Source organism: Phoxinus phoxinus (assembly GCF_949152265.1).
Source record: "Phoxinus phoxinus genome assembly, chromosome: 1".
NCBI classification, from domain to species: Eukaryota; Metazoa; Chordata; class Actinopteri; order Cypriniformes; family Leuciscidae; genus Phoxinus; species Phoxinus phoxinus.
This window is the reverse complement of record NC_136876.1, coordinates 29785325-29799442: the sequence shown is the minus strand read 5'-3', so window position 1 is coordinate 29799442 and position 14118 is coordinate 29785325. Positions and strand designations below refer to the sequence as shown.

General features: G+C 34.7%; 2 protein-coding genes across 20 annotated transcripts in view; both read left to right on the top strand.

The window, feature by feature from the left end:
* The window catches only part of LOC307001820 (immunoglobulin gamma-1 heavy chain-like), a 49996-nt gene extending 37376 nt beyond the window's left edge, over nt 1-12620 (top strand). The window contains exons 3-9 of the mRNA XM_079618801.1: nt 4995-5050; nt 8045-8335; nt 8421-8711; nt 8812-9117; nt 9355-9651; nt 10672-10826; nt 10969-12620. Of these exons, the coding sequence (XP_079474927.1) occupies nt 4995-5050; nt 8045-8335; nt 8421-8711; nt 8812-9117; nt 9355-9651; nt 10672-10826; nt 10969-10980 (1408 nt within the window). The 3' untranslated portion in view covers nt 10981-12620. The remainder of the gene's footprint in view (nt 1-4994; nt 5051-8044; nt 8336-8420; nt 8712-8811; nt 9118-9354; nt 9652-10671; nt 10827-10968) is intronic.
* ighd (immunoglobulin heavy constant delta) overlaps nt 1-14118 on the top strand; it is a 353545-nt gene that overhangs the window by 202721 nt on the left and 136706 nt on the right. The window lies entirely within an intron of this gene.

The following is a 14118-nucleotide window of genomic DNA, read 5'->3' as shown; positions in this document are numbered from 1 at the left end:
TATTTGACATCTTATCTTCCCTGAGCTGTATTTGTTCGTTGTGTTTCTTATTGTTTTCTTTGTTGCAGGAGCTGGGTGTTTCTGGAGGGTGAAGGCGAAACTGCCATCTGTGTGGTGTGCTCACACCTAGTGCTGTGTCTTCTGGTATCTAACCTTCACGTGTGTGTGTGGCTGGGTATTTGTAGTGGACTATTGGGGGGGTATTTTCCAAATTGGCAGCCGACCCTTACCTCCAGATACCTCTGCTCCTGGTTGAGTTTCTTTAAATTCAGTGTTATGTATGTATGTGAGTGGATTCTGATCGATGGTGTGTTCCTTATATTTTAATGCCAGTGTAAGAGTTTTTAACTGTGAATTTCCAAATATTTATTCAACAATTACGGAGAAAATAAAGCTTTTCTACTTATATGACTCTGTCTTTTCACCCATCCAACCAAACGAACCTGTGTGCCATTAGGGCGATTTCCCTGGTTTTCCGGGGTGGCGTAGTCGATCATATTTTGCCGTTTCTGTTAAAAGTGGGGTAACCCTCACTCCATTCCTTTATACTCGCAACGCTACATTTGCAAGGAGAATGAATGTTTCAACTGATGCAAATGTACCATTTGTATAACTCTAATGTATACACCACTAATGTATACACTGAAGAAATAGTTTCTTAATGTGGATAGTGGATTGACCATGTGCATTAGGTAGACATTCCATCTTTAAACATAAGCAATATGTTTCTCTACCTTACAAGGAAGTTGTAAGTCTCTCTGTGATGTATATAAGCTGAATCGTACTGTACCAACTCAGAGAAGCATTAAGGCATGATGATGGGGTGAGAGGAAGGAGGAAACATAGAGATTATGGGGTAAGGAAGGAGAAACCCAGAAACCATTTACATCTAGCATGATGGGGTGAGAAGATAGAATAATGGGGAATAGAGAGATTTAGAATGAAGACCTCCTTTCATGTAGCCTTATTCTTATTTGCCTGTGTTTCTCTCTGTCTGACACATGACACATGTTCAAATAATAAATCTCTTGGCAAGATATCAGGTGTAGCTTCCGTGATTCAACAATTATGGGGGAAGCACGATTTTTAGAATCTACAGGGCCGTACTCTCAGGGGCACAGAAATAAAAATCCCATATATGGGACTGTACCACTCAAAAGGTTATCAGTGGAAAGATGCGTCGCGTAAAACTCTCAGATTAAAGAAAATGCAAACTATGACCTAGACAAAATATTGGCCATTAAATGTATTATTCTTCTTCTTCTTCTTCTTCTTCTTCTATTGTTTTTATTGGTGGTTGGCAAACAGCTTTCACGTGCATTACCACCACCCACTGATCTGGAGTGTGGACTTAAATGTATTATTGTGGTTACTGACTTACTGGGATTACCCTGGTATGGTAGCCTGGGTTTCCCCATACTGCCTTTGCGCAGCGCAATTTTATTCACGCTGAAAGGCAGTCTGGATACCATGGACCAGATTTTCGCCTCATTTAGGGAACCAATCACAGAACGGGAAGGGAGCAGAAAGACGATGACGACATCTATGCCACACAGCTAAGCAGTTTGTTTATATCCATATATAGCTTCGACCCTCATGTTTATCTTGCACAAACGGCAATAGTCGCTGAACGTCATTGTTTACACAAAAATATCTTACCCATCGTCTTCTTCCTTGTCTAATTTCTGTCGCTCTAGTCTACATTCGTCATCTGGTATAATGGAAACGATTGGCTATGAGCTACGTACAGGCGCATTTGATAGACATTCTTAGCACTCAATAAACGGCGCCGGGCATTCGTAAACCACGCCTCAAATACGAGAAAATGCACATGTGGTTCCCAGACCCAAGTCTCAACGAGAATTGGGTCTGGCGTTAGCCAGGCTACTGTTATGGCTCTTATCTATGGGATCAAATTCCCGCCAAATATATAGCAGTCACGTATAAAAAAATAATAAGCGTGAATCAAAAATTTAAAAACACATGTAAAAATATATTGCATAAACTGAAAAAAAAAAGCAAAATGATCAGAATAGCAAATAACGTGGTCACAGATCAAAATATAATAAGCGTGAATCAAGAAATAACAAGCATGAATTAAAACTTTAAACACATTAAAAGTTATTTTGCACAAAACTTAAACTTATGGTCATGCTTTCTTAAAAAGTATGTTTTCCTTGGTTTTATTACTGTGTACTTTGTGCTTTCTTGCATTTTCTGCTCATATTTTACTCTTTTGTACGCTTGTGCTGTTTTTCTCTTCGCTCTTCTTTCTATGTTCTGCGCTTGCTTTCCCAAATGTTGCAGTTCGAGTTTCATGTAAATTAGGGCGGGCTTAAGCGTCACCATTGGTCCACTAGTTCTAGATTGACAGCTACTCCTCTAGCCAATCAATCGAAGAGGGGAGTTGACGTCACACCAATGCGACTCGGGTGGCTACTGATGCTTTTGCAGGAGTACAAGCTGTTTATGTTTGTACAATTTCTTCAATTCCATTATAATATACTAAAATGTTATTTTTCTAAACCAAGGAAAACATACTTTTTAAGTAAGCATGACCATAAGTTTAAGTTTTGTGCAAAATAACTTTTAATGTGTTTAAAGTTTTTATTCATGCTTGTTATTTCTTAATTCACGCTTATTATATTTTGATCCGTGACCACGTTGTTTGCTATTCTGATCATTTTGCTTTTTTTTCAGTTTATGCAATATATTTTTACATGTGTTTTTAAATTTTTGATTCACGCTTATTATTTTTTTATACGTGACTGCTATATATTTGGCGGGAATTTGATCCCATACTTATCATGAACCTTAAAGGGGTAGTTCACTTTAAAATTAAAATTCTGTCATCATTTACTCACCCTCAAGTTGTTTCAAACCTGTATTAATTTATTTCTTCTGCTGAACACAAAGAAAGATATTTTGAAGAATGTCAGTAACCAAACAGTATGTACCCATTGACTTCCATAGTAGGAAAAAAAAATACTATGGAAGTCAATGGGTACAGACTACTGTTTGGTTACTGACATTCTTCAAAATATCTTTCTTTGTGTTCAGCAGAAGAAATAAATTAATACAGGTTTGAAACAACTTGAGGGTGAGTAAATGATGACAGAATTTTCATTTTAAAGTGAACTATCCCTTTAACGCTGTGACGGTGCCTTTGATTACTGGGGAAAGGAAACAGCGGTGACTGTAACATCAGGTAAGAAGTTAGATTTTAGTTAAGTCTGGAGCCTTGTAGCCAAACCAAAAAACAATTAAATTAATCGTTATGTATTTTTTTTCATTGAACAGATTTAAATAATTAACAGATTTTTTAATCATTGAAAAATAAATGGATAATGTGGCAATAAATTACTAAATAAATTGGGTTGTAGCTAGCTTCGCCAATATATTAGTGGCAAAAAAAAACACTATTGTCAAATACGATTGACAATTAGCATACAGTTTGGATTGGCGCTGTGGTTCTGTTCTGGCCGAGAACTCCCTGCACATCCATACAGCCTAGCCACCCCAAAACGTCACATACTGACGCGTCTTGACCATTCGGCAACATACGACGAAAAAGGTACCCTTTAACGTCCATATGAGACGCAGACATAAGCGCACCAGCAGCGCCCTCTAGCGGTACCCTACCGCATACCTAAACCCAACCATTCCCGAATCGTCACATATGGACGTTAAAGGGTACCCTTTTCGTCGTATGTTGCCGAATGGTCAAGACGCGTCAGTATGTGACGTTTTGGGGTGAGACTGTGTTACAGCCTAGCATGGATAAGAGCAGGGAGAGCAGCAATAACCCCCCATTGGGGTAAACAGAACAGAACCAACATGAAGCAACACAAGACTGTGATGTCTTGTATGTGTCTCACTGCATTTCTGACTGTGTTTGTATCCTGTTTTTTTCCATCTACTGGTTTTCTTGATTCTCTGCCAGTTCCCTCGAATTTCTCTCTTTGCCTCAGGCCTTATCTGTTATTGTTTGGATTGTTTGTTTGTGAATGACCCTTGCTTGGATTTGGATTGCGATTGTGGATAACCCTTTAAATAAACTGCATTTGGATCCTCAACCTTCGTGTCTCAGAGCAATTTGTGACAGATGTTGATATTGTAAATGACTTACTGGGATTAGCCTTTAAATGATTGATAAAATGGCAGCGGCAGAACAAGTGTGTTTATTGAATGCAAGTATTTTTCTCACTGAAGCTTGCTTGTCAGCTTCAGTGAGAAAAATACTTGCATTCAATAAACACTGAAATGCTTCTGTTATTTTAGCAGCCACAGTGATATGCTGCCAAGATGAGACATTGTTGCCTATAAGATGGCTCAGGGCTGCTCAACAAGATAAACAATGGGATCATGGCATAAATTACTTTTTTTAATTGTATACGTTTTTTTGTTGTTTTTGTTAATTATGTTTTAGGGAAGACATCCAAAATTCAGGCCAACTGTGAATCATGACAGAATATTTGTGCAAGGTTTCTTTGCTTTGACATTTTGTCTTGTTTGGGCATTTTTGTTCTCTAAAACTCAAAATAAAGAGATGTGCTGTGACAGTGATGCAAAACACATAGTAGATTAAAACTATGAAAAGTATTACTACATTTTCCTATGACAAAATAAAATAAAATAATATAGAAATAAGGGTTAGATTTCAACCTTTGTCCTTGTTTGCTTAGTTAGGCCTATCAGTAAATACTAGCACACATCTGAACTGAGGGCAGATGCAGGTAGAGTTTGATTCAGGTTATTAGCATATACTAAAATTGCTTTCTAATTTCAGGGTCATCTGCAGCATAGATTGCAAATCATATTTCTGACCTACACTTAGGACAGCTGATAAAAATAGAAAGGCAAGATAAGTTTTCACTGTATCCACTTATTCTGACCAAAAGGTATAAGTAACAAATGTTAGGTTTAAGTTATTTTGATTACATGAACATTGCTGCTTCGTGTGGGTTTTTTGATCAGTAACTCAAAGGCAACAGTCACTGTGTCTACTTCGACTACTGGGGGAAAGGAACCAAAGTCACCGTTTCCTCAGGTAAGATATTGCCGATATTTTCTGTTTTATTTCTAATTATTTTGGAAGATCAGGTAGCCTAGCCTACTCTTTCTTTCACAAAACTAACATGCAGACGTATTTACAAATTTTACCTTGGTGAACAGTGCAAATAGCCTACATAACGCGCGTAAAATTGCCAACTAACATATCAAACTAAATCGTCTTGACGTCGGCCTAGACAAAATATTGATTAGAAAATGTATTATTGTGGTTATGGTATGGCTCTTATCGTGAACCTTCCCGCTGTGACGGTGCCTTTGGCTACTGGGGAAAGGGAACAGCGGTGACTGTAACATCAGGTAAGAAGTCACATTTTGATTTAAATAGCCTACGAACCAAACAGCTAAATATGAATTATATAAAACATATTTCTGGAGCCGATTATATTAACTTATTAACAACCCTTTTAGTCAGAGAAAAAAAATATCAGGGATAGTTTGACAATAAATTACGAAAGAAATCAGGTTTTAAGGTTGACTAATATGGAAAAGATCGTTTGTGTTTTTGTGCACTGAAGAAATTACCGTAAAATTATCACTGTGATGCTGCCTTTGACTACTGGGGGAAAGGCACATCTGTCACAGTGACATCTGTGATGATGTTACATTTCAGTTAATCCTCTCAATAACGTTGGCACTTTTTAAATATAATAGTAGGTAGGTTAAAGGTAAATTTACAAACCGCTGCAACCGCTGTTCCGTTTTCCATAAACCTTTGACTGAATTAAAAAGATAGTCGAATTAGAATAATAATGGACAACTGGCCCACTTAAGAGGGTAGCCTACATATAGACTAGTTGCTATTTTTGTACAATATCCCCGGGTAAAGTGTCAGTGTGACTATGCTTTTGACTATTGGGGAAAAGGAACATTGATCACTGTCTCGTCAGGTAAGTAAAATACCCACCTACCAAATAAAAATCGGATTAAATAAGATTAGGCTACTATAAATCTGTGCTCAAATATTTTGACGAAAATAGGCTATTTGTTTACATTAAAGCAACATTTCAATGGCGATTTTCTTGTTCTGCGATTAGAACAATTAAAGTTAGGACATAAGTCTAAAGTAATTTGCCAGAAACGCAAAGATTCACAATAGGCCTAATTATAAATAATTAAATTATAAATAATTGTATTTGTGCATTTAAATAAAACAAGGACTACAGGTCGTTCAACAAACTCTGAGCGTTGTATTTTTATACAGTGCACTGTAACATTAAAATAATATTGTATAACTGCATTTGACTACTGGGGAAAAGTCACCGTAACAAACAGTAAGCTACGATTTTATGATTAATTTGTATTATTATTATTGTAAAATTTCACATGTGTATTATTTGTTTATTTAGGTATTATATAGCTATTTAATGGAGTTTTATTTAGCTGTTGTCAAATGTATGGGAATTTAAATAGACTACATGATTTAAAAGACTTGGCTACATCATTTTATAATATTTTTTGTTGCAGGCTATAGCTGCTAAAAACGAACAAAAATCAATAAAAGTAGGTTAGGCCTACTTATTCTTAAACGACTCCTTTCGTTGTTCGTTTCCCTCGCATGTGTTGCTTTAATCTTCTAAAAATTTAGACACTGAAAACAGCCAGAGTAGCCTATAAATATAAGACTAAACAACCTACTGCAATGTCTGGTGCGTTTAAACACTAATATAGGCTACTATAATAATATAGGCTATTTTAATAGGCCTAGTTGATTGCATCCCGCTGCGCTGTATACTAACAAAAAAGAAAGAGCTTTTATAATAACTAACTGGCGTAGGCTATAGCTTGCTGATTTATTATTAGTAGTTTTTATTTAGCTTAATAATTTTAGAGGCAAACCGTTTCTGTCAATGTCTTAACATTGAAATCACTCGCGCCTGACGCGCTATTCGCGTCCGGTGTGTAGCAGCAGTAAAAAGAGCATTTTAATATTTAAGAGATTTTGAAACCCAATCGCTATCAATGCAAACAATATAGGGGAAAACATTTGTAGAATCTTATTTTTAGAACATAATTTTTAAATGATTTAATATAGCCTAGCCTATATTATTTTCCTAATTCCTAAAAAGGTTGATATTGTTTTCATTCCAGTTTTTTTTTTTTTTTTCATTAGGCTACATGAACTTTTTCATTTCAAACAAACTGAAAAGTCATTAGCCTATGAGTCATTGTCAAGTAGGCCAAGTTCATTACTTATTTGACCTCTATATTTCAAGTAGGAATAAACGTGTTTTTGTAAACGAACAATGCTATCTTTATCTTAAATAGATCTTTTCAAACTAGTAGCGAACTTAGATTCGGTTGACATGCTATGGCTACTTAAGCTACAGGCTTATTATTATGTTATTTTCGCAGTCCACCAATTGTAATTATATTCATCAGATATGGAACTAAACTTTTGCAAATGTTGTGACTAGGCTATTACTTTGACTACACGGGGCAAATCAAACGCAAGCCGCAAGTGACTCTTTGAAAGACTCGGTATGAATATCGCGTGTTGTAGTTGCTTTTAGGTCCTTAAGTTGTTTTGGAAGAACGTCTGATAAATGAGAAGGTGCACCACATGCAAGTGTGTTATCTGTTATTTAGTGGGAAAGCATTTGCTGTTTTGTCTGGCATGATGTCTGAATGTCAGTGTTTTTTTTTACTATAATTCAGATAATATAGCCTAGTTTCATTTTTCAGAAGTCAGAATTTGAGGTTATGATTTTGCAAATACCTGAATGCTCTTTTCAGTAGTAGTCTGTAGTATTGTTTCCCATTTCAGAAAGCTTCAAAAATAATATTGAGGCATGTCTGTTATTGAGAACAAAAGAGAAAAATATACACGAGTAAATAAGTAAAAAAATAAAATAAAGTATAACATTGTGTGTGTGTGTGTGTGTGTGTGTGTGTGTGTGTGTGTGTGTGTGTGTGTGTGTGTGTGTGTGTGTGTGTGTGTGTGTGTGTGTGTGTGTGTGTGTTTTCCTATTAGGTCCTAAACCACCGGATGCTGTCTTCACAATGTCTCAGTGTGAATCTTCCTCAAGTTCCCTAATTATTGGCTGTCTGGCCTCTGGATTTTCACCTGATTCTCTTGAATTAAAACTGAAGGACCAGAGTGGAAATGACCTGACTGGTTTCATTCAGTACCCTACAGTGACAACTGGAAGCAATAATTTTAAAGTCAGTCTTTTGAATATTACCAAAGAAAAACTGGATCAAAGCAGCATAAGTTGTGTTGCAGAGCACCAAAACGGCACAGTTAAAGAACAATTCAGAAAAGGTAATGCCAGATGATAACAGCTGTTATTGTTGCAAAAGTTCAGCATAGTTTCACTGTATATAAACGTAACTTGTTTTAATTACAGTGAATCCTAAAAAACCAACCCTGAGCCTGGTTCCTGTAATAACTGAGAAAAGTACATTTGCCATGTGTGTTATTGAGGATTTCTACCCCAAGAACCTCACTGTACAATGGAAAGTAAATGATAAACCCAGCTGGATACAGCCAAAACTGGAGTACAAACGCAATACTGATGGTCTTTACACAGCACATAGTCTTTATAAAGTCAGCAGTGAGATTTGGAACGCAAGTGCTAACTATGCATGTGAGGTCACACACCAGGGGCAAACGATTCCTGCGACGAAGTACTTCAAAGGTAAATCATTTAATGTTGGGTTGCTTTTTCTTTAGTGCACTCTCACTTCTTTAAATCCAAATTTACATCATTTCATATTTACTTTCTTACTCCCTTGTAGCTAAATTGACACTGATGCTGAAGCCACCGATTATGGAAAAACTATTTGTAAATAATTCAGTTGTCTTGGAAGCTGTTGTTTCTGGAGATAGCGAGATAGAGGCAAACACTGCAGTGTCATGCAAAGATGCAATCCATATCTCAAATGAAGAAACTACATTTTCTCAAGAAACTTCACAGTATACGAAAAAACACTATGTCACCATTGATACAACAAAATGGTTTAATGGAGAAATTGTCACCTGCACCATTAATGACATAAATAACAACAGAGAAATCGAGCAGAAGATCAATTTTAATAAAAGAGGTAAGTAATCAATTTAAAGCATTAAAAAAAGGATATGGCTTCAATTTAATAGATGCTGAAATATTTGAAAATTTTGTTGATTAGCAAAAAAATGCAAGCACATTTCAAATGCATATGCTCTTTTCTTTTTGCAGACAAAAAAATTAAGACTGGCTTGATACATTATAGTGTTATTAATTATTGTTTGATACTTCTGTTTGGTTGTTTAATCAATCTTTAACACTTTCTCCAATTCAGGTGGAAAGGAACCCAGTGTTTTCATCTACAAAGCTATCAAGACAGATCATCTCTCTATGGTGTGTGAGGTCACCAGTGGTGATCTTGGTGATGTCTATATCATGTGGAAACTGGATGGCAAGCCTTACATAGAGGGCAAAACCAGTACTCCCATCCATCAAAAGGACTGGACATCTGTTCTTAGCATCCTAACAATCTCAAAAGTTGTGTATGAAGAAACCCAAACTTTCAGCTGTGCAGTCATACATACCAACATGGGAGAAAATACATCTCCACTACAAAAAACTACAAACAAAAGTAAAAATGAAAATAACGAAGTTGAACTTATTTACGAATGATAACGTTTATCTGTTGTTCACTTGTACGTTCTCCAGTGCCTTGTTGCTTTCTTGTCAATATATGTATCTTTGATGTTGTATTTGTGCATATTTCTGTCTGTATGTCTGTATCACTTTACTGTATGGGTCAAACACCAAAGCCAAATTACACTCAAAATTATGTTTAATTTTTTTGCATGCATATAAATATGAACTCAAATATAGTCAGTATGATATCGTAGTAAAAAAACAAACAAATTGATTTCAAGAGCGAAATTAATTCTGACCTATGTTAATGTGATACTTTTCTTAAAATTGCTCATTCATTTATGTTTTGTCCTCCGCTTATAAAGCTGCTAGCATTGTCATGCCCTCTGATATTTCAAATCCAAAATAATTAATTTTGATTTGATTTCATGTTGTTACAATATTAAGCAATAAATCTTTGTGTTTGCATGATTTAGTTCGTTTCTTGCAGCCTTGGTCTCTTTCTATCCGTTTTTAGAGAAACAAGAATATGTTTTGTGGTACTGCACTTATTATTATCTAAAGGTGGTCATCAAAGTCACCAGTAAATATTGCCTTTTACAATCCATTCAGCATACAGAAAAATGAAAAAAAAAACTTTTTTGCTGTTGTAAGGGTGTGTGATATATTATGTGTATTGTCAGTGACTTCATAAGCATATTTTCAATGTAGGAATATGCTTATGCATATTTTTTTTATAAAATGTATAGTGTAATGGACTAATAATGAGTAACATAGACAGGGCAATGTCTATGTTTGTCTCTTCTGTGCACACTCAGCTGTTTGTGCAAAAGTCTTTTGTAGTACATGGTCATTGTGTGCTTGAGTGTTTATGTAGGCTAACGCTAATTAGAAGCTTCAGACTCATTGGACATTACATTCAGCAGATTTATTATCTCATATATGTTTTGCACAATGTGCTTACTGTATATCTCTCATGAACAATTGTTTGTTCGTTTAATTTATTTTATAGTGGAGCCACCTGAGCCGGAGAAAGGTTTTGCTCTGAACTGTAATAAAGATGTTCTGGAGGAGGATGAGTTCACAAGTCTCTGGTCCACTGCCACTTCCTTCATCTTCCTATTCCTCTTTTCTCTGACATACAGCGCTGTACTCAGCCTCTTCAAGGTAACCCAAATATCAATAAATAGAGTATGACATTTAAATAAGATGATAAATAAGATACTGTTACATATATAATGGCTTCACTTTGAATTGCATTATGTAACTAAAATGGGTTTTTATTATTGATCTTATTGACTTTTTCCAGATGAAGCACTGATGACTTTTAAAAAGAACTTCTGAAGACTCCAAGATTTCTTATTCTGATGTTGAATCTACATAATTTGAATCTATGCACACATTTTTTTAAGATATTGACAAATATGTACCTATGTATATATATATCTTCACACGTCTTCTTATTATGTCTATTCTTTCAGGTTATCTAGATTATTTTCCTTGAAATTTTTTATCTGGAAAATTACATTATCTTGCAGTTTCAGTAAATTTTATAGGGATAGGTCCTTCAGAACATAAAATGTGTGAGTATTACTCATTGATACACTGAAAGAAAATTGTAATTGCTAAATTTATTTAATTATGTAATTACTAAAAACGGGCAAGTCACAGTGAAATTTTGAAGAAAGAATTAAATTGTTTTTTGTTTTTTTTGAAAATCATACTCCAGTAAAAAAATAATTTAATCTTAATCAAGTTAGTCGGGTTTAAATCATAAATCAATTTAATCATTTAATTTAATCTGTCAAACATATATAGCCTATGGGTCATTGACAAAAATTTTTTTTTTTTAGTCTTATCAAAAAAAAAAAGATGCAATGCATATGTTTGAGTCATGAACAATGTGTTTAAACAAGTTTCAGGTTTAAAATAACATTTCAAAGTGTTTAAATTTTTTTACTCTCTTTTTTATGTCAGGCGGTACAACCAAATATAGTTGTACCACCTGACATGGAAAGTGTACCAACCTACCCATACTTGAAATCAGCAATTTTTACCAGTATTTGAGAGAGGTCTACAAATATTTTCACTCTGCCTCAAGGATCAGTTGAGGACATCTGAATGATGCATTATCATGTTTACTGTTATTACCTTGTCAATTCATAATCAAAGAGCCATGTTTGCAGTTGTGCCACCCGTACTGCAATACGTTTGCCGTATTTAGTTTTACATTTTTTATTATTAAGACATTAAATATTTTAAATAGTTTTCTTAGTTCGGACAGTTGCACCACTTAAAATATTGGGGGTTTAAAATAACAAAACTAAATAATATGCATTATTTAAATGTACTAAAAATGAACTAAATAGGTTTTATAGAATAAAGCGATATGTCATGCATTTATCAAATTATTTCAAAAGGAAATAATGCACTTGGACACAAAAATATGCACATCATGTCAATGATCCCTGTACATTTCAGAAGAACTGATTATCATAGATTAAAGCTGATTAATTAAACTACACACAATGACTATATATTCCTAGAAAAGCTTTAGTTTAGGGTACTACTGCCATGGAGATGTGTTTCTCTCAGTTTCGGTTGTTGTATGTATTTGAATATTTTGTCTCTGGGGATTGAGAATCACCAAAGCAGACGGAGCAGCTGCAAACTTCTGAGCTCAAGGAAACGTTTTAATAGCCAAACAATAATAAACGTATCTACACGCAATATATAACAATTAAGCTTGATGAGCTAAACAATTCAAAACAATTTGCAATGCCGTAAAATGTATACATGTATAAAAATGTATTTAATTGTAACAACATCCTCTTTATGTGTAGTTTACATTACAACTAATACTTAAGATTTACTTAAATTACATTTTGTGGTCCATCCAAAAGAATGCCGCTTGAAACATTTGCTGATAATTTGGAATGTTGCAATAAAACTTTACAATTATTTTAATGTCTAAGTAATTGTGCTTTGCTTATATGCAAAAGTGGTGGGCAAGTGTTTACTTTGACTAAGTTCTCTCAAAGGAATTTAAGAATGTCAGAATTAGACTATTCGAGAGCGTCAGTATTCAGGGTCTCTCTTTCTTCCTCTTTCTCCCCTCACACCTGCTGAAGTGAAACATTCATGTTTATGACTAAATTCTTGGAAATGTTAAAAATGTTTACATTTAAAACCAAAGCCTGCAACAATTAAACATTACATATTTATTTTATAAATCCTATACATGGTTTATTTTACTTTTACTTCGTTTTTTTTTTTTTTTTTGAGTGTTTAATACTTTTTCTAAATTCTTAACACAGCAACACACCTGCATCACACAATTAGTCAAATAGTTTAATTTTCTGTCCAAAACCACATTTTGTTCATAAATACCAACTCTGCATTTCAAAATGAAAACATACTAACTCTTTCAAAACACTGCAAACCCGATTCAGTATCTAATAATTATGTTAAAACACCATTTTATATCCACCTGGGACATAGTTATAGCACTGACTATCAAAATACTAACACTTGATGGCAATACAAAAACTGCATTACTTGTTTCAGTTAATTCTCTCTGCATACAATAGGTAGGCTAATCCGTTGTTTTTTATAATTCAGTTTTGAATGTGTGCATTTTGTTGGCAACATACTTTCTAAAAGTGAATGAGTCATTACTTTATTATTACTTTATAGAATGTACAGTAGGAAAAAATGGCAAGTAACAGAACTGCTCAGGGCCGCCACTGGTCAAATGGGTCCCCTACGCAGCGCAGAACTTCAGTTGTCACCTTGATTGAAATTGCTTTGCACGGGGCTGGGGATGTGGGAATGTTTGTATCCTGTTTTTTTCCATCTACTGGTTTTCTTGATTCTCTGCCAGTTCCCTCGAATTTCTCTCGATTGTTTGTTTGTGTATGACCCTTGCTTGGATTTGGATTACGATTGTGGATAACCCTTTAAATAAACTGCATTTGGATCCTCAACCTTCGTGTCTCAGAGCAGTTTGTGACAGATGTTGATATTGTAAATGACTCACTGGGATTAGCCTTTAAATGATTGATAAAATGGCAGCGGCAGAACAAGTGTGTTTATTGAATGCAAGTATTTTTCTCACTGAAGCTTGCTTGTCAGCTTCAGTGAGAAAAATACTTGCATTCAATAAACAGTAAAATGCTTCTGTTATTTTAGCAGCCACAGTGATATGCTGCCAAGATAAGACATTGTTGCCTATAAGATGGCTCAGGGCTGCTCAACAAGATAAACAATGGGATCATGGCATAAATTACTTTTTTTAATTGTAATTTTTTTAATTGTATGTTTTTTGTTGTTTTTTGGCATTTTTGTTCTCTAAAACTCAAAATAAATAGATGTGCTATGTGACAGTAATGCAAAACACATAGTAGATTAAAACTATGAAAAGTAATACTAAATTTTCCTATGACAAAATAAAATAATA